The 22326-nt window shown below is 41.1% G+C and overlaps 1 protein-coding gene across 1 annotated transcript; it reads right to left on the reverse strand.

Moving 5' to 3' along the window:
* Positions 1–1373: 1373 nt before the first annotated feature.
* Positions 1374–11225, reverse strand: TMEM212 (transmembrane protein 212; the record flags this gene model as incomplete). Its single annotated transcript, XM_082625745.1, has 3 exons — positions 1374–1745; positions 2954–3013; positions 11067–11225. The coding sequence occupies 3 exons, from the start codon at positions 11223–11225 to the stop codon at positions 1374–1376; spliced, it is 591 nt and encodes a 196-aa protein (XP_082481871.1).
* Positions 11226–22326: the final 11101 nt, after the last annotated feature.

Genomic DNA, 22326 nt, shown 5'->3' on the forward strand with positions numbered 1-22326 from the left:
AATGGCCCTGGAAGGGATGCAGAAATCTAGTTTCACAAAAACCCTGGGTGCTTCTGATGTCATTGATTCCCTTTGAGGAACGTGTTGTAGTTGCATTGGGTCCCATACATAGCTCAGAAACTGTTCTGAGCAAGATGGGCAAAGGCAAAACCCTAAAGTCACAGAACTTTGCTCTGCTTTCAATTAATTTTCTCTCTCTCCAGGCACTTTAGGTGGTCTCACTGTTGGGTTTCCATGGTAAGGCACTGCTGGCTTACCAAGCTCAGCATATATTTTTTTCATTCTTTTCTCCCTACCCTCCACCCTACATTAAACCTCAGTGTTGTGAGGGTCATGCTTAAAATGACAGCCAGATGTCTGATTAGCTATGCATGCTAAGGGGTTATGACTGTCAACTTTTTTTTTTTTTTTTACTGTCAACTTTTAATGTGTGGTTCTCCTACGCATATGTTCCTTAGTAAATAGTCTAGAAAGTTAGGACACTTGCCACAAGGGAGAATTCTCAAAGACTAAACTTCTACATGCCCTGGCAGTACAGCGGGGGATTTTGGTCTGCTTGCCTTGTTTCTCGGCAAGTTGCTTGTAAAATCAACTCCGTTCCTAAGAATGTACAGGATTTCCTTTGCAGATTTATGAAGAAGTTGAAGAGGACAAGACTGACCACAAAAAGCATTGAGAGTGCCAAATTCTTGTCTTCCAGCTTTACTGGTTGGTGCTGATAGGATGAAACTGGAAAAAAATTGGCCAACATAACCCAGATTCACTTGACCCTGATATAATCCTAACTTGAATCATAAAGCCAGTATAAGAGTTTGCAGTGAGAAATACATCTTTTCAGAGGGAGGTTGTTCAACCCACAGAGGAGGGACCCAGTATCAGCTGCAGGAATTTGGAATCAGAAATCACTTGTGCTGTTTTCCCAGTGACCCCGCTCTAACCCTCCTGGAGGCCAGAGCCTTGCATCTTAATGGTCTGGCAGAGAAGCAGAGGATGCAAGGAGGGGGATGAGGGAGCCCAGGACAAATCTGGCCTGATGAAGAGAAGTAGCTCTGCTTTTTGAATCTGGTCCTACTAGTCATAAGCTGTGTGACCTTGGGCACGTTATACAAACTCTTTAGCCTCTGTTTACTATCTGTGAAATGGGAAGTACACCAACACATACTAAATATTCAGTTCATAATTCTATTATTAGCATATTAAAATGATTATCAGCCCTTTCGGAAAAAGTTAGAAAGCTAAATCTGATGTTGATGTATTATATATCAGCCTTGTAGCTGGAGTAGAAGTAGAAAGAGTGGGAGAATTTTGGTTATACAAGATACAGGGGTAAAAAAGAGAGACAGATTAAGTATTAATATACCAAACTTTCCATTTTAGCATTTAGGATGGAACAGGAACTGGCTCCCCCTTTCTGGTAACTTACATTTATGTCCATTCCGGATAAGTCTTGCAGAAAGTGTGATGAACGCTGTCAGGGACACACAGAGCATGGCAAAGCTCAGGCACAGGTCTAAGGCTTGAAGTGTCAGGTGGTACTCTTCATAGTGTGGTGGGTCTACACACACTGATGGGAATTTTGCATATGGAAAAGGAAAGGCAACTGCATAACCAAGGTAATTGGTCCCTGCAATCCCCCAAAACGAGTAGAAGCAATACGGGCCAAGGAGAGCAGATGCCAAGGCTACAGTAAAATGAAGTGGACATCCCAGGATGCTCAGAATCACAAAGGTGAAACTAGCTTCCCACTGAAAATAAAGCAGAAACAAATTGTTACTTTGGGAACTAGATTTTTCAGAAGCTTCTTAGCAATACGTGGAAAGAAAGAGATGCTGGCTATTAATCTTTCCTACTGGGAAATGAAGGAGACATGGGTTACAACCGTCTCTTTAGGCCCTTTTGCCTTCCCCTTGAACCTTCACTATGGGAGAATAACGTATCAACCCACTGGAGCAAAAATGAAATCAACTCCACTCAACACATTTATTTACTTACCTCCTATCATGTGTTGAGAACCAGTCTGGGTGGGAAAACAAAGATGAGTGAACAGAATCCCTGCCTTACCCTAGGACCTTGTTATTCAGAGTGTGGTCTATGGTCCAGGAGCACTAAATATCCCCTGGGAACTTATTAGAGATGTAGAATCTCAGGCCTCACTCAGATCTACTGAATCAAAACCTGCATTTTAACCAGATCCCCAGGTGATTCACACATATATTAAAGTTGGAGAAGCCCTGCTGTAGCCATGGGAAGAGGAGCTATAACCAAATCAAGGTAGTCTTTCTGTACTTTGGGATTTACTTGGCTCTATAGTGTTGAAATGCAAGATATCACAGACTTTTCATCCTTTTTTTTTTTTTTTTTTTTGCGGTACGCGGGCCTCTCACTGTTGTGGCCTCTCCCACTGTGGAGCACAGGCTCCGGACGCGCAGGCCCAACGGCCATGGCTCACGGGCCCAGCCGCTCCGCGGCATGTGGGATCTTCCCGGACCGGGGCACGAACCTGCGTCCCCTGCATCGGCAGGCAGACTCTCAACCACTGCACCACCAGGAAAGCCCCTTTTCATCCTTTTTTAGGGCAAGAGGTAACAGGGAGATTGGAAGGAGATACCAAATTGAGGAATTGAGACTTGAAAATACATTATTAAAAACAGAGGATCCTCTAGATCCACTTTTTCAGAATGAAATTCAGGAAGACTAACACTGATTCTGTCCTCCCCAAACTACACTACTTAAATACAATAATCACAGGAACTGGTAGAAAATGTTTGGAGCAGGTATCAGATAAAAATTATGCATTTAAAACATCGTTTATGACTGAAATCCATCATAGTAAGGCATCAATTAGATAGGATTCAATTATAATCAGAAATCATTCTCTGTGTTCCATCCTGAACTAGTAGAGATCTGACCTTCAAACTTTCTCTGCCAACCTACTCGATGTCTATACATTTACCAGGTGTCTCTGGGTCCACTCTCTGTGAGCCCACAGTAGGAGTATACCAGTCATGATGGCCTGTGAAAGGCAAATGGAAAAACAACATCCTGTGAGAGAAGGTACCTCTGGAAAGAGTTCAGTTTGCTTCACGGTTTGACAACTTTATCATAAACCAGAAGGAATAGCAAATGGCTAAATGGATTTATGACTCTGATCACCTCCTCATCCGTGATGACAATGAGGAAAAGCCATCAGTGTCACAGAGACATGATTCACACAAGCTCATTTTTTTTATTTTCTATGTTGCCGTTGCCATCACAATTATAACCTTTACTACTGTAAGATGTCACTGCAATGAAAGCTTGGCTTTAAAACCCCTGCTGTATGTTTTATTTTGATTCATTGTCTATTGTTCATCTTTTTCCAAATGGCTAAATTTACAAATGGGAGGAACTGAAAAGGAAACGTGTCACAGAACCGCACCCACCCCCAAACCCTCCCGGCAGCGGTATATCTTTTTACTCTTTGCTTTCTTTTGAGATTCTGTGGCCCCAGCCTGCTGGTGATCCCTGTCTCTCAAATAACAAAGATTCTCATTAGAATGAATGCATAATGGGGCATTTATTGTTCTGGGGGCAATGGTGCCCAGGTTTTCAAAAGAGAGTTCTTCATAGTCTCCGTTGAAGAAAAAGCCCCCAAATGCAGAATGAAAATAGTTCCACAAAGGAGGGAATGGTGTCACCAGAACTGAGCAATAGATAATGAAAAAAAAATTCTGTGCTCATCTTCGCTTCGGCACCGGGTCTGATGTAGACCTTTGTAATCAGAGTCTGGAAATTGCTTATCCCCAACCCATAAATCATTTGTTCCTGGTCAAGGAATGTTTTGAGGTTGGGAGAGAAAAGCAGGAAGAGATGTGCCTGAAATAACATATAGAATGAGGACAGGTTCAAAAGGAGTGACAACTTAGGGTTTTGACAGAGAAATAAACATGACTGTATGTATAGTATCAACAGGGGAAAAAAATCGGAGCTTTTACCAATATGGTCTTGTGGGATGTTGCTTTTTGTAGCTCCAGGTCTGGCATATTTATTGTTTTGAGACCTAGCTTTTCATTTTCCTGGCATATTCTATTTTGAATATTGGATTTAGAGAATCTGAGAGCGAGGGGATAAAAGCACGCACATGTACACTCGCACAAAACTTCTCATGTAGCTAAGCCTGACATTCCAGACTTTGGCATCACCATACCATAAAACTCCCATGGATGAAAACAGAACCATCTGCAATCAAAAGAGGTTGGCTTGATTCTGCAAGAGGAAAGTTTCCAAGGGACCCTATGGAGGTTGAGCCAGCATAAACAGTACAACAAAACAGGAGAATTATTAACAGCAACTGTCGCACTGATGCTAAGCCTGGGGCTAGTCTCTGCTTTCAGATGCAAAGCACTCAATTGACACGTCAGTCCTCTGTGTGGGAGAAACACTAAAGCAAATGAGATAAAAAGCAAAGGAGGTGTCTCTGCTGGTTGAAGTCCAAGTAGATAGCTGACATTATCAGATGCTTAGAGTCCAGGTTGCCTTAACTACTTTGGCACAAACTGTTTCTTTCCTTTCAAAAGTTGAAAAATCCTGCAGAATTGCAATTGCCTGTTATTTCTGCTGTAGCTGCCAGCTTCAATTTTGCTTTGTTTACACAAAACTTTGAAAAAGATCTTTCATGGGGGAAGCTGCTGTATGCATGCCATTCAGTAACTTGTTAAATCCACCCTGAGGACTGTGGCTCAGGACCCAAGCACACCCATCTTTCCTGGTGCCCAGCCGTGCCTGGGAGATGGAGTGCGGGTATTCCCCCAAGAGTCACAGGCTTTCCTTTTTCTTCTTTTCATTTAAAAAAAAATTTATTTTTAGACAGGGAAGGGGAATAGAATAAAAAAGGAAGAGATTTGGGACTTGTCTGGTGGTCCAGTGGTTAAGGCTGTGCGCTTCCAGTGCAGGGGGCATGGGTTTGATCCCTGGTCGGGGAACTAAGGTCCCACATGCTGTGCCACGCAGCCAAAAATTTTTTTAAAAAAGGAAGAGATCTGAGGGAAGAGAAGTCAAGTGGGAAAAGGAAATGTGGGAGGGTCTGAGAGGTGAAGAGTTGGGTAGAGAGGGGCGGTCAGGCTGTGAGGAAGGGCGGAAAGGAGGCCATGCCTGGGGAGGGTGGGAGTGCAGCTGGAGGCCCAGCCCTGCACTCTCCACCCTCAGCTCTTCTTGACAGGCTGTGGACTTGCTCTGTGGGGACAGTTCCAAGGACATTACTTGGGTTTTGCAAAAGTTGCTTGCTAACATTCTGCATGCTAATTGTGACCCCTCCCACTAAATCTTTAAATGGCCCCAGTAGGGATGCAGTTCCCAGAAACAGATGAATTGAAGGAAGCAGAGAGCTTCACAACAGAAATAGAAACTTTTAGAGGAATCATTATAACATGGGCTAATTTATTCACTTATGGACATCTATTTTGGGTCTACTGGGAACAAGGGATGTGATAGGCACTATGCCGATGGAATAATGATAATAACGTTTAACATTTATTGAGCACTTATTTTACGCCGAGCACTCTACCAAATGCTTTCCATGTGTTAATTCATTTAATCTTCATAATGAATGACCCTAGGATGTAGATCGTCTCCTATTTTTAAAATGAGGCACAGAGGGCTTCCCTGGTGGCGCAGTGGTTGAGAGTCTGCCTGCTGATGCAGGGGACACGGGTTCGTGCCCCGGTCCGGGAAGATCCCACATGCCGCGGAGCAGCTGGGCCCGTGAGCCATGGCTGCTGAGCCTGCGCGTCCGGAGCCTGTGCTTCGCAACGGGAGAGGCCACAACAGTGAGAGGCCCGTGTACCGCAAAAAAAAAAAAAAAAAAAAAAAAAAATGAGGCACGGAGAAGCTGAATAAGATAAGCAAGCTCACCAAGCAATAATTATACAAATAATGGCTCCAACTCTCAACGGAATCTGTAGTCCAGGTGTGAAAGGAATGAAGGCACTGTGGGGGAAATATGACTCAAAGCAGGTTTGAAGGATGGATGTGACGTCAGTGAGAGATGCAGAGGGAAGGGCAGTCCAGGCCGCCAGGGTAGCAGCCGGTGGGAGGGTCGGTTCCTGGCAGAGAGGAGTAGGAAATCATGCTTGAAAGCCACGTGAGGTCAGGGTGTGGAGGGCCTCAAAATCCAGGCTAATATATCTGAACTTGGTTTGGACAATAAAGCAAAACTAAAGATTTTTGAAGACGGGGCTAGACCGGCACAGCAGAGGTTTAGAAAGATGGGCCTGTTATTGCATGATTGCTGCATTGGCCTAGAGGTCTCTGTAGGACCTTGGTCTTCAAGCTTTTTTTTTTTTTTTTAACCTTTACCCATAGTAAGAAATATATTTTGTAACATGGCCAAGTTACAAATATTTTTACATCTAACCAAAATAACAATAACTTTATTATGTGTGATACACTGTAGAATTCTCTATTATATTCCATTCCATTCTATCCCATCCTATTCTGTTCTATTCATATTCTATATGTTCAAATGCTAGCTGCCCAACAGGTTGATTTTATAACCCATTAATGTATAGATTCCCACAGGTTGGTTCTAAAAGTTTCAAGGCATAAAACCTGACTGGGGCAGGAAGTGGTAAGGAGGTGGGCAGGGGTTGCATAGTGAGAACGAAGAAGAAAAAATGCATAGGGATCTGCCTCGTAGGAAAAATAAAAGTTGGCCATGGATTGGATGTGGTGGGGTGGGAGTGGGGCTGAAATGGGCTGGTTTGGGGCATTGCTGCCCCAAGCACTGTCCTCAGGACCTGTAGCATCTCCTCCCTTGGGAACCTGTCAGACATGCAGAATCTCAGCTTCACCCTAGACTCACTGAATCAGAGCCTGCATTTTAAGATCCCCAGGTGATTTACATGCACATTTCAGTTTGAGAAACACTAGTTTAGAGGAAAGGATTGAGTCAAAAGTCACTCCAGGGTTTGAAATTGTGTTCAAAGACTAGGAAGTCAGGAGAAGGCATAATTGCTTTTGGTGGTAAGATGATTACATTTTTGGACCAGTTATGCTTCAAGAAGCTTAGGATATCTAAGTGGAAAATGGACCATCAGCTGATTGAAATCACAGGACTGTTGATGCTCTAAGAGACTTGAGCATTGGTGCAATCAAGTCCTTCTCTAATGAACGAGGAAACTGGAGCCTGCATGGGTGAGTCCAGCCCTACCTTTCTCCGAAGTTCCTGTCTCCAAGCAGGGGTCTGGGTGCAGCGCTGCTGCTCACCGTTGGCCAAGTCCCTGGACCCTACAGACTTTAGGTCCTGGTTTTTTTTTGTTTGTTTTTTGTTTTTGCTTTTGTTTTTTGTGGTATGCGGGCCTCTCACTGTTGTGGCCTCTCCCATTGCAGAGCACAGGCTCCAGACGCGCAGGCTCAGCGGCCATGGCTCACGGGCCCAGCCGCTCCACGTCATGTGGGATCTTCCCGGACCGGGGTACGAACCCGTGTCCCCTGCATCGGCAGGACGACTCTCAACCACTGTGCCACCAGAGAAGCCCTAGTTCCTGTTTTTAAACTCAGTGCACTTCAGTCTGTTCATCAGAACTTGATCTACAGGCCAGGTTTTCCAGGATTAAAGTAGAGCTCAGTCCTTAAGGCTCAATGATCTCCTTGCTACATACTTTCTAGCAGCTGATGACTTTCAATAACCTGGTTCAGAAATCCTAGGAAAACAACTTATCATGTGGCTGTAAGAATTGAGCTAGGAGAGTCTGAGGAGGAATATTTGTGAAGAATTTAGAAAAAGCTTTGAAAGAAAGGCACCGAACAAACACAAAGTATGGGTCACTTCTAAAATCTATCTCTTCCAATCTCAAAAGAGATATGGAGTCATTTTCAAAAGGAAATATGTTTGAAATGTACATATTATCTTTCTACCAGAGGGAGATACACTTTGCAGGTAAGTTGAGAAGTGATTGGCAGGGAAGGTTGTGGGATGAGTCAAAGACCTTTGAAGTTGACCCTAATCAGACAGAGCTGTGGTTCACTACCAAACTCACTAGGAAAAAAATCATGTTGTTCCAAATTTAGACATTATTGAAAGAGGGAGCATTCTTATTGCTTTCCTTCTGGTGAGGATTTTTTCCTGCTTTAGTGTAAATACCAGCTTGACCTTTATTCTTTGCCACCTAATTAGAGCTCAACTGTATAAAGAATTCTGTACTGCCAGAATGGAGAGCATGGCATTCACCACTCATTCGACAATATGTATCAAGCAATATTTAGCACCAATACCTAGCATGTCACTTACTCCCTTTCAAGTGCTGGAGATATAGCAATGAACAAAATAGAAAAAGAAATCCTGCCTTTGTACAATCTACATGCGGGGGGAAAGGACAAACAAACAGACAATAAGTCAGTCAATTATGTTGTATATTAGATGGTGTTATGGGGGGAAAAGTAGAGTAGGGGATGAGAGATTGAGAATGCCATTTGCGTGGGAGGTCTGCAATTTTAAATAGGGTAATGAGGGAAGGCATCAGTGAGAAAGTGACATTTGATCCAAGAATTGAAGAAAGTTAGAGAACAAGCTGTATGTGAGAAAAGGCTTCAGGCAGAGAACTGGCAGTGCAAAGGCCCTGAGACAGAAACATACCTTGCCATGTTTGAAAACAAGCAGCCAGTGTGATGGGAAAGAAAAGTGGTTGGAGATGAGGTCAGGATGTAACATGATAGGGAACTCAGCAGGTTGTCAGGGAACAGAATGGGAGAGTGAGGCAGGTGGCGAGGGATTAGGAACAAAGGGTTTGGACAGAGAGTAGGGCATAAATGAAAGGCATCGTATTAACTAGCATTTGTGTAGGGCTTTAAAATTGGCAAAGCTCTTTATTATGCAGTCTCTGAGCAAATTGTGTTCATTCTCTTTGAGCCTCTTATGGTTAGACAGTTTCACATGGGCTCTCTTTACCTGTGAAATTCCCCATTCTACAGGTAAAGGCAATGAGGAACTGGTTGAATGAGGGCCCTGCTCTTGACTACATACCAAGAATGTTAAAGTCAGGATTTGAACAGAGGCCCACCTCTCCAAATCCTAACTCTCTGACTCTACTTCCCCATGCTGTCACTCTCAAAAAATCAAAAAGCCACCAATTAGTTATGTGCTAGAGATTTGTCATGTCATCTCTCTGAGTCTGATTGGTCAAGCAGATGTTTGGTGTAGAATATATTCAGTAATCTGTGAACCTAATCAAATCACCAATATCTGTTGACTATATTATGATAGATCCTGCAGGGATAGGCAAAGAATTATAAGAAAGGGACACAGGATTGAGCTATAACCATGGTTTTGTTAAAGTTTGGGCCAGTTGTAAAGTCAGAATTTTTACAAAGTTAACTAGAATAGAAAATATCAGAATTCACTTCACATAGAAGGTTAAGTATTGTTTTGTGAAACATGTTATATAAATCTAGTTATATGTATATTTCAGTATCTCTCTTTTTACCTTGAGAGAAATATATAGATGTATTTATGTACATTCCAGGTCCTGATGTAAAATATTTTTCTTACTCTGGGTCACTAACAAAAAGGTTTGGTAGACATTTACATAAATGTCATCACTGCATTCTAGTAGATGTTTAATAAACATTTCCTTGAATGTGTGGTTTGGGGTAGTTGTTGGGGGAAAGAGGAGAAGTTCAAGACTTGGGTGGTGGGGCTTCCCTGGTGGCGCAGTGGTTGAGAGTCCGCCTGCCGATGCAGGGGATACGGGTTCGTGCCCCGGTCTGGGAAGATCCCACATGCCGCGGAGCGGCTGGGCCCGTGAGCCATGGCTGCTGAGCCTGCGCATCCGGAGCCTGTGCTTCGCAACGGGAGAGGCCACAACAATGAGAGGCCCACATACCACAAAAAAAAAAAGAAAAAAAAAAAAAAAAAAAGACTTGGCTGGTGGTGTAAAAGAATACATAAATTAAAAAAAGAAAAATACCATCAAATCGTTTCCATGTTCAGTTCCATGCTCCCACCATCCCACTTTCCTCCATCTGCACACCATCATTAAGCCCCACTAGACCAAATTCCTTTAATATCGAGATCTTGTTTTATTCTCCATTGTAACTCAAGCATGTAGTAGGCTACCAATACATATTTATTTATTAAGTAAATTAAAATTATATTTCCTAGGGTCTTGCTTTTAGATGATATCTCTGTTAAGTTTGATTTTTTAAAAAACGTAAAATATTGCCCCTCCTGAGAGTGGCTACATTTTAAGAGAAAACTCCATACGATCAAAAAGCTTCAAAATCAAATTGTCTAGTCTCCAATAGTGAATGTCAGGCATCCCAGGAAACAACGAGAGAAGGATTTGTTGGATGTTTGGGCCTTTGTAACCCCTCTTCAATCATGCCTCCATGGCAGCCACCTACTCCCAAGACCACATGTGTTGGTTTCTTTGACCCAGGGAGCTGAGGTACCAGTGTCATCATTCACCTGTGGTGACCATTCAATGGGGAGACATTGAGCAGTTACTTAGCACCCACGTGTATTTGACACATGCAAATTTGGCAACATGTGAAGTTAGTAAAGCCCATCACTCAACTTCTACAATTATTTTCAGTTTGAGCAATTGTGTTCAAAGAAAAAGATGGGAGAACTAAGATTTGGGGCTTGTAAACCTTTCGGTCACATAAACACACCTTGGTGTTTCTAATAAATGCATTAGTCTGAAAATTATTTTACTTTGTTCTTCATTTAAAAATTATTTTTCATGGTTCATATTTTTTTCTACATTCAAATTTTAAAAGATAGATTCCAATTTCTCAGAATGTCCAGGTAAAGAAGATTAAAATAAAATAATTTTTGAAGAATTTCTCGAACAGCATTTTCACTATAGTATACCTGATATGTTGTAGATATGATTAAATGATATTAAGAAAACCTTATATTTAAAAGGTAACTAATAGAAATCAATGTTCTAAGGTAAAATCTGATTTTCTGTAGAATTATGATGTCTTCATATTGTTGGAAAACTTTAAAGGGACATGTTATTCTGGTCCCTCCTTCCCTCCCTCTTTCCTTTATTCTCTCAACATATGTAATAAAAATATTTTCTTACCAAAGCTCCATTCCAGATGGGACAAGCAATCCAGACACTCCATCCTGTGAACCAAAGCTTGTAGGAAAAGACTGGGAAGAAAGCAATAACTCCAGAGAATACACTGAGAGCCCCCAGAGTAATGAGAAGCCAGCCAGCAGTCTTGTATAAGCCTTGCATTTTCCTCTGTGACTTGGGTCCTACGTCTCAAAGATGTTTTGTTACCAAAACATGAGAGTATGTCAAGCCTCAATAAACAGAAGTTTCTTAGAGACAGTAGCCATGACACATGTGGACTGTTGATCTACTTGGAAACAAGATTATATTTGTTTTCAGTGAAATAATAATAAAATGTAGTGATATAATTCTTGACATAAATCTGACACAATGAATTCTAATACTAGTTTTTCTCAGAGAGAGAAATCATTCCTCGTGTTGGGCTACCGCCTTCATTCCCTTCATTCTGCTCTGTCTTGGGGAGTGACCACTTCCTGGCTTAATCAGATTCAAAGGCTTGCTGACTGAGCTAATTGTTTCTCAACTCAACCTGCCTGGTGGTTCCAGCATAAAGCCAACATCCTTTGTGCACAATAGACCTACATTCCCAGCACAATTTCCCACAAAACAAAGTAAAAATAAGCACTCTGATCACTTTTCATTACATTTAATTTCAATGATTTAAAGCAAAAACAAGACCTCTCTCCCGCTTCAGAGTTCAATTCTACTACAATTATTTTTAAATTTTTGATACAGATTTATCCCCAAATAGGCACAAGCTTCATTATGGACTTCTCCATAGTTTTCACTAAACCAGCTTCAGCTCAGTTAATTTATTATTAATTCAATTACCGAGTAAAGGGCAAAGATGGAAATGTATGAAGTTGTAAAATAAACTTTGAGGAATAATTCATTAGTTGACTAAAATATTGATCTCCATTCTAGAATCGTAATTCAAAATTTAGATGGTGGACTCATGTACACTGAAGCAATCGCAAAAGTTCATCCCTTAGTTTCTCACGCATTTGAGAAAGTGGTGTGTATTTGCTTTTGGCTCAGAGGACATGTTTGACTGTCCTTCCAATATAACATCTGGAAAACACAGACAACTTTCTGAAGCGATCTGATTAAATTTCTATGCAATATTAATAACTTTTTTCCCCTTAAATAAAATTAAGAAAAATAACTTTATGGATGGAAAGGTAGTGGTTTAGAACATGGATTTTGGAGTCAGACACAGCTAGGGTCCTGTTCTGGGTTCCACTCTCTACCAGGTATGTGTCCTTGGGCAAAGGCAAGTTGCTTAGCTTTTCTAGGGCTGTTTCTTCATATGGGAAATGGGAATAAAGTTAGTGTTTATGTCACCAGGTGGTGATTGTTAGCATTAAATGAGCCAATACATGTAAAAACCTTAGCGCTGGGCTCCGAATAGCAAAGATGCTTGGGAAGCTACCTGTTATTTCATTGGGACATTGCATCTTTGGAGTTCTTTCAGTATGGGACAAAGGCACAGTCTTCACTGTTTCTCTTATCTGTCGTCTTATAGACATTAGGTTTGGTAAAAGCTGGTAAAAGCTCCCAAAGGACCCTCCCATGTACAGTGAGGAGTGTCTTACTGTCTTTAATCACCTTTCCACAGTGTGACCCAGATTTTGAAGAAGCTGCATTCCTGGATATACAGAATTCAGGAAACCAGCTCAGGCCTTCTGCTATAGTTGTTATTTTCCATCTCCTCTTAACACTGTGGGAGTGTAGTCTCTGATATTTTTTTTCCCCCAATGCCACTAGGTAAGTTCCACAAGAGCAGAGGGCTTGTACGTCTTATAAATCCCCTTGATGTATGACATCTCCAACACCTAGAAACATGTCTAGCCCAAAGTAGATACTTAGGACACACTTGTCAAATTAATTAACGAATACATTCAACTTCCCAGCTTCGCATTTGGGGCCCCATGGGTTAGCCGTCTGGATCTGTGTGTGGGCACCACGGTCAGTGTGTACCAATGTCAGTGTGTTCCGTTGTTACAGAGGCAAGCCTTCTGGACTGAAGAAAGACGCGTTTGTGTTAGTATTTGGTTTGAGCTGTTTTGACTTTTTCCTTTACTTTTTATCTCAAGGTTATAGCTACATGGTATGTCAATATACTGCGGGTCAGATCACTCTCTCCCGTTTGCATGTTTGGAAAATAAAGACTGTTGAAATACTCATGTTAAACAGTACAAAGATGTCAAACAAAGGGAATATGTTTTGTTTTAATCTGGGGGGGGGCTTTTTTGGTGTTTGTAACACTGTAACACTAACCCTGACTCTGTCCCTGTGACCTGTAAACCTGAATTTATTAGCTATTAGGAAAGTCATAGCCACTTATTATAACAAGAGAAGGGATGGAGGGATAACTAGGGATTTCTCTGTGTGTTTTCCCTGCTGTAGGAGATCTTTCCACACTGATTTCATTAACACAAGAAGACTTTCAGGAAGGGCACCTACCGGCAAAGAAGAGAAAATAATTCTGCTCCTGGCCCGGGCTTCCTCTCAGCTCGGCCACATCTCCTGTTCCCAGTGTCTGGCAACCAGGGAGGCTCACAGGGTCCCTGCCCCTCCAGGGCCCCTCCCTCCCATTTGGCACTAACTTACTGGAAGGCCGGTCTGTAATCCCTGGTGGACGTGGTGTTTGTCAAGGTCTTTGCAGGCTGCTTTGCAGATCCTTCCTTCCCGCTCACCATCTTGGCACAGGGAAGAATGGTAGACGTTCTACCAAACCCTTCAATCCAGCTTTGCCACCGGAAAAAAAAAAAAAAGTCCCAAACAAACTGACATTTTGATTCCAACACTCACCCACCCACCCCCTGCAAAAAAAGAAAGAAAAGGAGGGCTTCCCTGGTGGTGCAGTGGTTGGGAGTCCGCCTGCCGATGCAGGGGATACGGGTTCGTGTCCCAGTCTGGGAGGATCCCACGTGCCGCGGAGCGGCTGGGCCTGTGAGCCATGGCCGCTGGGCCTGCACGTCCGGAGCCTGTGCTCCACGGCGGTAGAGGCCACAACAGTGAGAGGCCCGCGTACTGAAAAAAAAAAAAAAAAAAAGAAAGAAAGAAAAGGAAATGTAACCTGGACCCCCAGATAGGTGGGATGATGCCAGTGATGCTGAGAGGGAGAAGCTGATTTGGACATTTTCCACCTCTCTAGATACACTCCTTCACGTGTGAGCCCTAGAAATAACAACTCTGTGTGTGCTCAAGTCTTAGGGTTTTTTTAAAGTAAGTTTCAAAACCACAGAAGGGGTTCCATTTTGCCAAGATAAAAGAAAATGGAGCTCTAAACAAGAGATGGAAAGAAAACGCTTTATTTCCCCAGGAGCTTCAGGTGACTACCTTCATTTGTTTACACATTAGAGAGGTAGCTCCTCTAGCAGAAAGAGCATGGGCTTTGGCATCAGAGAGACCTGGGTTCAAACCTCTTACACTGGTGGTGGGAATGTAAACTGGTGCAGCCACTTTGGAAGACAGTGTGGAAGTTCCTCAAAAAACTAAAAATAGAGTTGCCATATGATCCAGCAATCCCACTCCTGGACATATACCCAGGCGAAGCTATAATTTGAAAAGATACATGCACCCCTATGTTCATAGCAGCACTATTTACAATAGCCAAGACTCGGAAACAACCTAAGTGTCCATCGACAGAGGAATGGATAAAGAAGATGTGGTACATATATACAATGAAATACTACTCAGCTATAAAAAAAGAATAAAATATTGCCATTTGCAGCAACATAGACGGACCTAGAGATTATCATACTAAGCGAAGTAAGCCAGAAAGAGAAAGACAAATACCATATGATATCACTTATACGTGGAATCTAAAATACAACACAAATGAACATATGGATGAAACAGAAACAGACACACAGACATAGAGAACAGACTTGTGGTTGCCAAGGGGGAGAGGAGGTGGGGGAGGGATGGATTGGAAGTTTGGGATTAGCAGATGCAAATTATTATATATAGAATGGATAAACAACAAGGTCCTACTATACAGCACAGGGAACTAAATTCAATATCCTGTGATAAACCATAATAGAAAAGAATATCTATCTATCTATCTATCTGAATCACTTTGCTGTACAGCAGAAATTAACACAACATTGTAAATCAACTATATTTCAATTAAAAAAAGACCTGGGTTCCGTACTGAGGATTCCATCTGATATATACCAAAAGGAATGAAAAAATTAGAAAATTAATACCCTGCTAACCTCAGTGCAGCAACTGATTCAAGCACAATGGATACCTTTACAATGGAAAATATCTTAACCAGGATAAAGGGTGTCACCATCTTAACTAAGTGATCAAACTTTAAATCACCAAAAACAGGGCAAACCGACCTCACTGCCTCCTGATACGATGCATTGCCTCCTGATATGATACCATTACCTGTGTAGCACTTTTGGTAAAAATGTATAGCTTGAATCTAATCACAAAGTTACAGTCAAACTCAGATTACTGGGACATTTTACAAAGCACTAGCCTGGACTCTTCAAAACTGTCCATGTCATGAAAGCTAATAAAAAAGTTACTGGGACAATTGGGGAAATATAAACCTGGAGTTTCTATTAGATAACACTAGTGCATCAATGTTAAGTGTCTTGGGAGTATGAATGGCATTACAGTTACATAAAAGAATGTCCAATTGGTGACTAGGTACGTTAGTGTTCTTTATGCTTTCTTCCAGCCTTTCTGTAGGTTCGAAAATTTCAAATTAAAAGGTGGGATAGCAAAAGGGAAAAAAGAAAAGATCTATGGCTTTAGTAATGTGCAAAAAATGAAAAGCCTAACTTTTACTCAGACATCCAGCCATGCTGCTCAATAATCCTTGAGAATATTGACGAATGTAGATCACAGTGTAAGGAATGTCCCTTCAACACCAAGATGAACCTGTCTTCCTAGCATAGGAACGATGGACAGATGTGTTTGATTATACCGTGAAGACACAGCACTCATGCAGACACACTAATGGGTATCTTTCATATACTTTTTTGTCTTTCCAAATATTCCAGGTTCTTAACTGGATTAAAAACATTTCCAATGCTCATCCATAATGCACGCGTCCCCCTGCTTTTTACTAGCTGTTAGGCTTCAACTTTGAGTGAACCCTCTCTTCTCATAATGGCTTGGGGTTTAAGGAGAGCAAAGTTCAATTTTTATCATCCCTAACTGGGAATTGTCAAATTTAAAGGCTTTCAATCTGCAAGATGTTTGGACCTAAATAGAGATTTGTGCCTCAACATGTATTTACCTAATTCAGATTTTATCTGCCTTTTTGTATATCTGACCCTCAGATGTGTTTTGAAATCATCTGGAATTTATCAGAATTTTCTTCTGTTTTCGCAAAGAAAAACAACTCAAGTGTGTCACCGGCAAACTTGTGCAGCTTGCTGTCGGTTGGCTCTCCCAAGCCCTGCAGCTGGAAGGAAGTGGTCTTATTGGCAGACTTGATGAGCCAGGCAGCCTCTCACAGCTACTGTGGAGATGTCTGTCTTTTAGAAAGGCTGCTCCTATCTTGTTTTATCATGGAGATAGAGGAGCCACAGATAGAATCGATTGTGACAGCGGCAGTGATTGATTGGTGCTTTGGCCACCAAGGAGAGGGGAGGAAACTAAGAAAACAGGAAGAGAGAAAACAGTTGGGGTGTCTGGGGAAGAGAGGTGGGGAAAAGACAGAGAGGGGAGAAGGACAACAAGAGAGAAGTCAGAACACAGAGGAAAACATTCCCGAGGCCAAAACCAGCTTCTTGCGTCACTCTCAGATCCAAAGCCTGGGTTTGGACAGAGTTGACTCCGGGACAGAGGAGTGATGGGAGCCATGGGCCGTCCATGTACATTTTACAAAAGTTGTTTGTAGGGAGGACAAAAGGGAAATAAATAGAGGGAAAGGGCAAAAAAAGCAGAAGGAGAAAGAAGCTACTCTAAGTATCCGGAAGTATTCTCAGATTATGCTTGTTTTTAAAGTTGCTTTTAGGGACAAACTTTTAAGTCCTCTTAAATGGAAAATGTATATTCATTTAGATCCTTCTCTTGGCATTTTTGAAAGAGGAAAGGACCAAATTGTTCGGTGAGAAACGAAACACACTTTTTGATCCAATTACACCCACGTGAAAGGCAAAAGGGAGGGAGGAACAGTGAGGATGCGTTCACTAAAGCCCTCTATGGTTTCTTCATTATTCCCATTTTACAGATGGCAAAACTGAGGTTCTTGGATGTTAAACCACAAAAGTGACCCAGCTAATTAGTGGCAAATCCTGGTTTGGAACTTAGGAATACTTGACTCTGACCTTTGTAATTTTTGCTTTTCTCTAGTAGATCAGTATACAGGTGTACTACATCTTTTAAAGCACATATGTACATCTGAAAATTGAATCATGAAGTACCAAAGCATATAGGGCTGTACTCAAGCCAAGGACATAATAGGAATGGAGATGATGCTGCATATGCACAAAGGAGACATTATTAGAACTGCTGATTCTACTCCCAGTTACAAAAAACAAAAACAAAATAAAAAAACTGAACAAAGAGATTCCTTGCTATTTCTTTTTTAAAAATTAGAACAAAGAGGGAACTAAAACCAAAGTTTCATTTCTGTGTATTGATGTAAAAATCCCAGAATTCCTATCTAGAGCATTGCTGTGGCTAGTTTTCCATTCTGCAGTGCTTCATGTCGGGGCTCTTGCCCTTGATGTGGAGATAGACTGGGATGGTTGCTGTATGGAATGTTCCTGAACATCTGCTTGAGGGGGTGTGGGCTAAAACAAATGAATATGATGAGGAGCAGCCTGGTGTAGTAGACAGAGACCAGGGCTGTGTGACCTTGAGTAAATCAAAACCTCATAATCTTGGTGTCCTTCTCAGTAACATGTGGAGGTTAGACTAGATAATTTCTAAAACTCCTTCCATAGCTAAGATTCCATGGCTTAAAATAAATCCCCAAGAAGCAAAAGTACCTAAGTGGCCAAAATGCCTGTCCTTAAGAAGTCTGTATCACTAAGAATGTTATCTCCTTGTGGACTGGGAACTTCCAACTAGATCCCCCTCTATCTGGTACAAACAATGGGCATGTAATAAACACTGCATGCTGTGTACTGGCTAATTGGATTCTTGCTGGACAGATTTCCCCCAGAATTCCTCCAAAGAGGCCTCACTTTGACCCTCGTGGCACACAAATAACCAGTAACTGGGAGCCAACATCCACCAGCTGGATAATTAAAAGACTCCAAGTAACAAACTGGTGATCTCAGCCCAGCTCTGGTGACTGTGTCATAAAATAATGAAAACTTGTCAACAAACACAGCAGAGGCTAAGGAGGGCAAGGATTGAAGGAACATAAAACCTAATCACTCTTCTTTCCCAGCTTCTTGAAAAGGGATGAAAAGCTGGGAGGGAACTGGTAACAAACATGTCAGGCATGGAGTTCCTGGTGGAAGAGATGAGAATTTAACGAGGATCTGGATGTGGCAGAAAACTCAAAGGCAAATCCCCATTCACTGGCCAAGAGTGACTAGATAGGGTGAGCCTCTCTCAACTAGTTTCTGATTGGTCAGGAAACAAAGTCCCTACTCTGTTTTCCAAGCAACAGTTAAAATATCAGGAGCCTCAATTTTCTATATATTTTAAAATATAGGAAAGCAACATGTGCTAAGCATGGTACAAACAACTGATTCACTCCTTCATTTCATCAAGGTCTCTGCTCAAAGGGCCCCTCATCACAGACCATCCCTCACCAATCTGTTTCTCCATCTCTTTTCTGAGCTTACTTATGACTACCTGATTTATTCTCCCTAGCTTCCTGGCTTACTTGTTTACTATGTATCGTCCCAGCTAGAATGAAAGCTCCATAAAGCCAGTACTTTGTTTTGTTCACTGCTACATCCCAGAACCAAGAGCAATGCCTATCTCACAGTAGATGTTCAGAAAGTATTGATGAATGAATGAATTTATGAAGTCACTGCTTATCACAATCGCTAGTTTATCCAGACCATTTTGCTGTGAAAGCTAGCTCCTGAGGCCTTCACTTAAAAAGATTTAATTTCTTGGTACCTTAAATCTCTCCTTCTGTTCTCCATAAAAATCCACACAGAAACACAAGGAAAATCTTCTGGGTTAGCTCACCCAGCTGTGAGACTGCACTGTGACACTTCTGCATTGTATGTAGGTATATGGGAGAGGCACCCTGAAGTCACCCACCCTGGGATTCTTTTGGCCTGGCTGAACCAGCACGTGACATACTGCCCATGACCCTGTGTTAAACAGAGGAAGACACAAGGTCACAGACTAAAGGCCTGAGTCCAGCAAGAACTTCCGCCTCTGAGAGAAAGCTCTGTGTGTACTTTTTTAATCCACTGATGATGCCAACTTTTAAATTGGTTCATGTTCATGGTGATCTATCTAACCTAGTGGTTTTTATGGATCTCTGCATATTCAAAGGCTTTATCTATTTCTTTATCTGACCACTTTCCATAGATAAAAAGTATTTTCTCCTAATCTGTAGAAAAATGAAATAACAAAGACATATCAAACTTTCACTTGGGAGAATCTGGCTATGCAAACTTATGCTTCTATTGTATTTTCATACAGATGATATTGTGATCTTTTCTGAGATAGGATAACTAATAAACTAAGTGCATCCTTATGACATAAGGAGTTGGGTAGCATAGTAGAAACATCACCTACTATTAGCAGATGATGGTATCATTTTTGTATACAAAGGCCCACACTTTCCTTTTTCAACAATGCAGATATCCTGCCCTAGTTTTTTATTTATTTATTTTTTAAAGAGGAGAAAGGCAATTTCTTGGAACTTCTGCATAGCATTGTCCCAGTGCGTAAACCCTTCTAGTTCTTCCTCACTACCCACAGAAAGCTAATAGACATAAAAGATAAAAGCTAGGCTTAAGCAAGCCTCCTTTACCTAATGGACAAGTTCACTAAGAAGAATGTGGGGCAATGAGAATGAAAAGTACATGGTAATAACCCAACTGGAGAGCACAGACAGAGTCTAAAAGAACCTTAGAGATCCGCTGGTCCATGCCTGTCATTTCACAGAATAATTAAAATACCAAGAAAAAGAGCCATCCAATTGCAACATTAACCTTAAATTTAATAAGCCAGTTGTGACCGATGATCTTTCTGCTATATCTGAGTTTAGCACTAGGTGTTGCTCTACTGCTATTTATAGATCAGCTTTTCTTTGATATGCAGCAGGAACTGAACCTCCTAATTTGAGTTCCATTCTGCAAATGCTGTTTCTAAGATTATACTCTGCTACTATATTATATGTTATGTTGAACAAGCTTCATTTAAATGACGTAGGTATAGCATACTGAATCTACTGAAACAGCCACTCTGGAAAAAAGTGATCAATACATGCCAGGGAAAGGCTATTCCCAAGCTAACTTTTTCGAATTGTCCTAATTCAAATATTTACTTAAACTCTGTTTTTATATTGTGTGCAATACAAGGGGAATGACATTGTTAGCTGTGTGTTTCCTGGAACTGACCATCTGCTACAAGGCCACAGATAAAGTTTGTTTATAGAAAAACAAAATATGAAAAAAAAGTTTAGCACTATTCTATTTGAGGTTTAATACTCCCACACATACTAAGTGGGAGAAAGGACAACTTTCTAGAATATTTCTTTGTGACAACAGAGGACAGAAATACTTTAACCCCCTCTAGTGACAGATGAATCATTACATAGACTAGTTCAGTTGTTCAGAGTTGAATGATAATACCACAAGGACAGACAGGTCATGCTTCAAGAAGTTTATAGTTTAGCAAGAGGGCAAATTTTCAATTCACCTGTAAGTTTTAAAGGGTATAAAATTCAGCTGTTAAGTGTGACTCTTCAACATCATTACTTGGTTCTTTCAACTTGGGTCAATTTGGTGTAAACCTCAGCATAAATGTTCCAAGTTCTACAAGTTACATATGTTATACTTATCTAATCTGAATTTTAAATCTTCAGGATATATGTAACAAAACAATGTCTAGTATATTGTTGCTAAATGTTATTTCTCAGTTTTGATATTTACCAATAACTATTTGTAAGACCAATAATCAGGCAGCGATGCTAATAACAGCCCTAGGTTTTTATCAAAAATGAAAGTGGCAGCCTGAAGCCCAGAGTGGGAGAATCGTAATCACGTTACAGAGCTTAGAGCAAAGAGAAAGAAACAGTTCATGCAAAGCTAGCTGCTGGGATCCATAATATAAATCCTTCAATCTAGTCCTAAAGAGAGGGTTTCTTCTAATTTTTATAGTTTGGGCTTCAGGCTGAAAAAACTGAGTCCTTGGATGAAATTTGACTTTCTTTCAAAATATACTTTTCAGCTCTCTCCCTAGCACAAACGCAGCTCTTCTTTTCTGAGGATTCTGTTTTCTTTACATCCTTTGAGGATAAAACTATACTTTGTGGTTTTTATACCATATTCACTTAGGATATTTAAAAACAGAGTAAACTCTACTTTTTCTCCCAATTTTCTCTTCACAGAGGTTCTCCTTTCCCCACCCCTTACAGCCTCAGCGATAATGTAAAATAGTTTCCACTATTATTTTTGCACTTCTTTTGTCAGGCTCCATATTAAAGATGGGCAATTTTTCAAAAGTGATAGGTCAAACTCCTGATCCATGTTCTTGTAAACTTGGGGTAAGAAGATGTTTACGTGTTAAGAGAATTGTGTATTTTCTCCAAAGGGGAGAGGGGGAAGAATTTTTGAAAGAATCCATTTTGGAAATCAACGTTTAGTGAATGGCAGGACGGAGAGGCCAGTAGGTGCCGAGGAAGTTTCTGCCATCTCTAGTCAGACCCACGTCTATATGGACCATTTATAGGTAAGTCTATGAGTGTGTGTGTAGTGGATAAGAACAGTAAGAGCTATGAAAATAGGCTTACTATTTACACACACACACAAATTACAAAATGCTTGCCCTTCATTTTTCTTAAGGCTAAATTAACCAAAGCTTAAAAAAAAATTCTGCTGTATGAGCTCTTCTAATGTCACCTACTAATCTCTTCCATCCCTTTCAATCCTCCAAGCAGGTTCCATCTGCATGATTCCAAAGAGGTGAACATGGGTCCTGTTCTTGCTTAAAAATTGTTTCCAGGCTAGCTTAACCACCTCTAATGTTGAAGTTCATTCCAAGATTGAGACAAAATCTCTCTATCTAAAGCAAAATAAAAGCTAAATTCCTACCTTTTGGCCTCATTTCATGTTTTATTATTCTATGTTTCCTAATAATA

The sequence above is a fragment of the Mesoplodon mirus genome (genome assembly GCF_964341445.2).
Source record: "Mesoplodon mirus genome assembly, chromosome: 6".
Taxonomy (NCBI): domain Eukaryota; kingdom Metazoa; phylum Chordata; class Mammalia; order Artiodactyla; family Ziphiidae; genus Mesoplodon; species Mesoplodon mirus.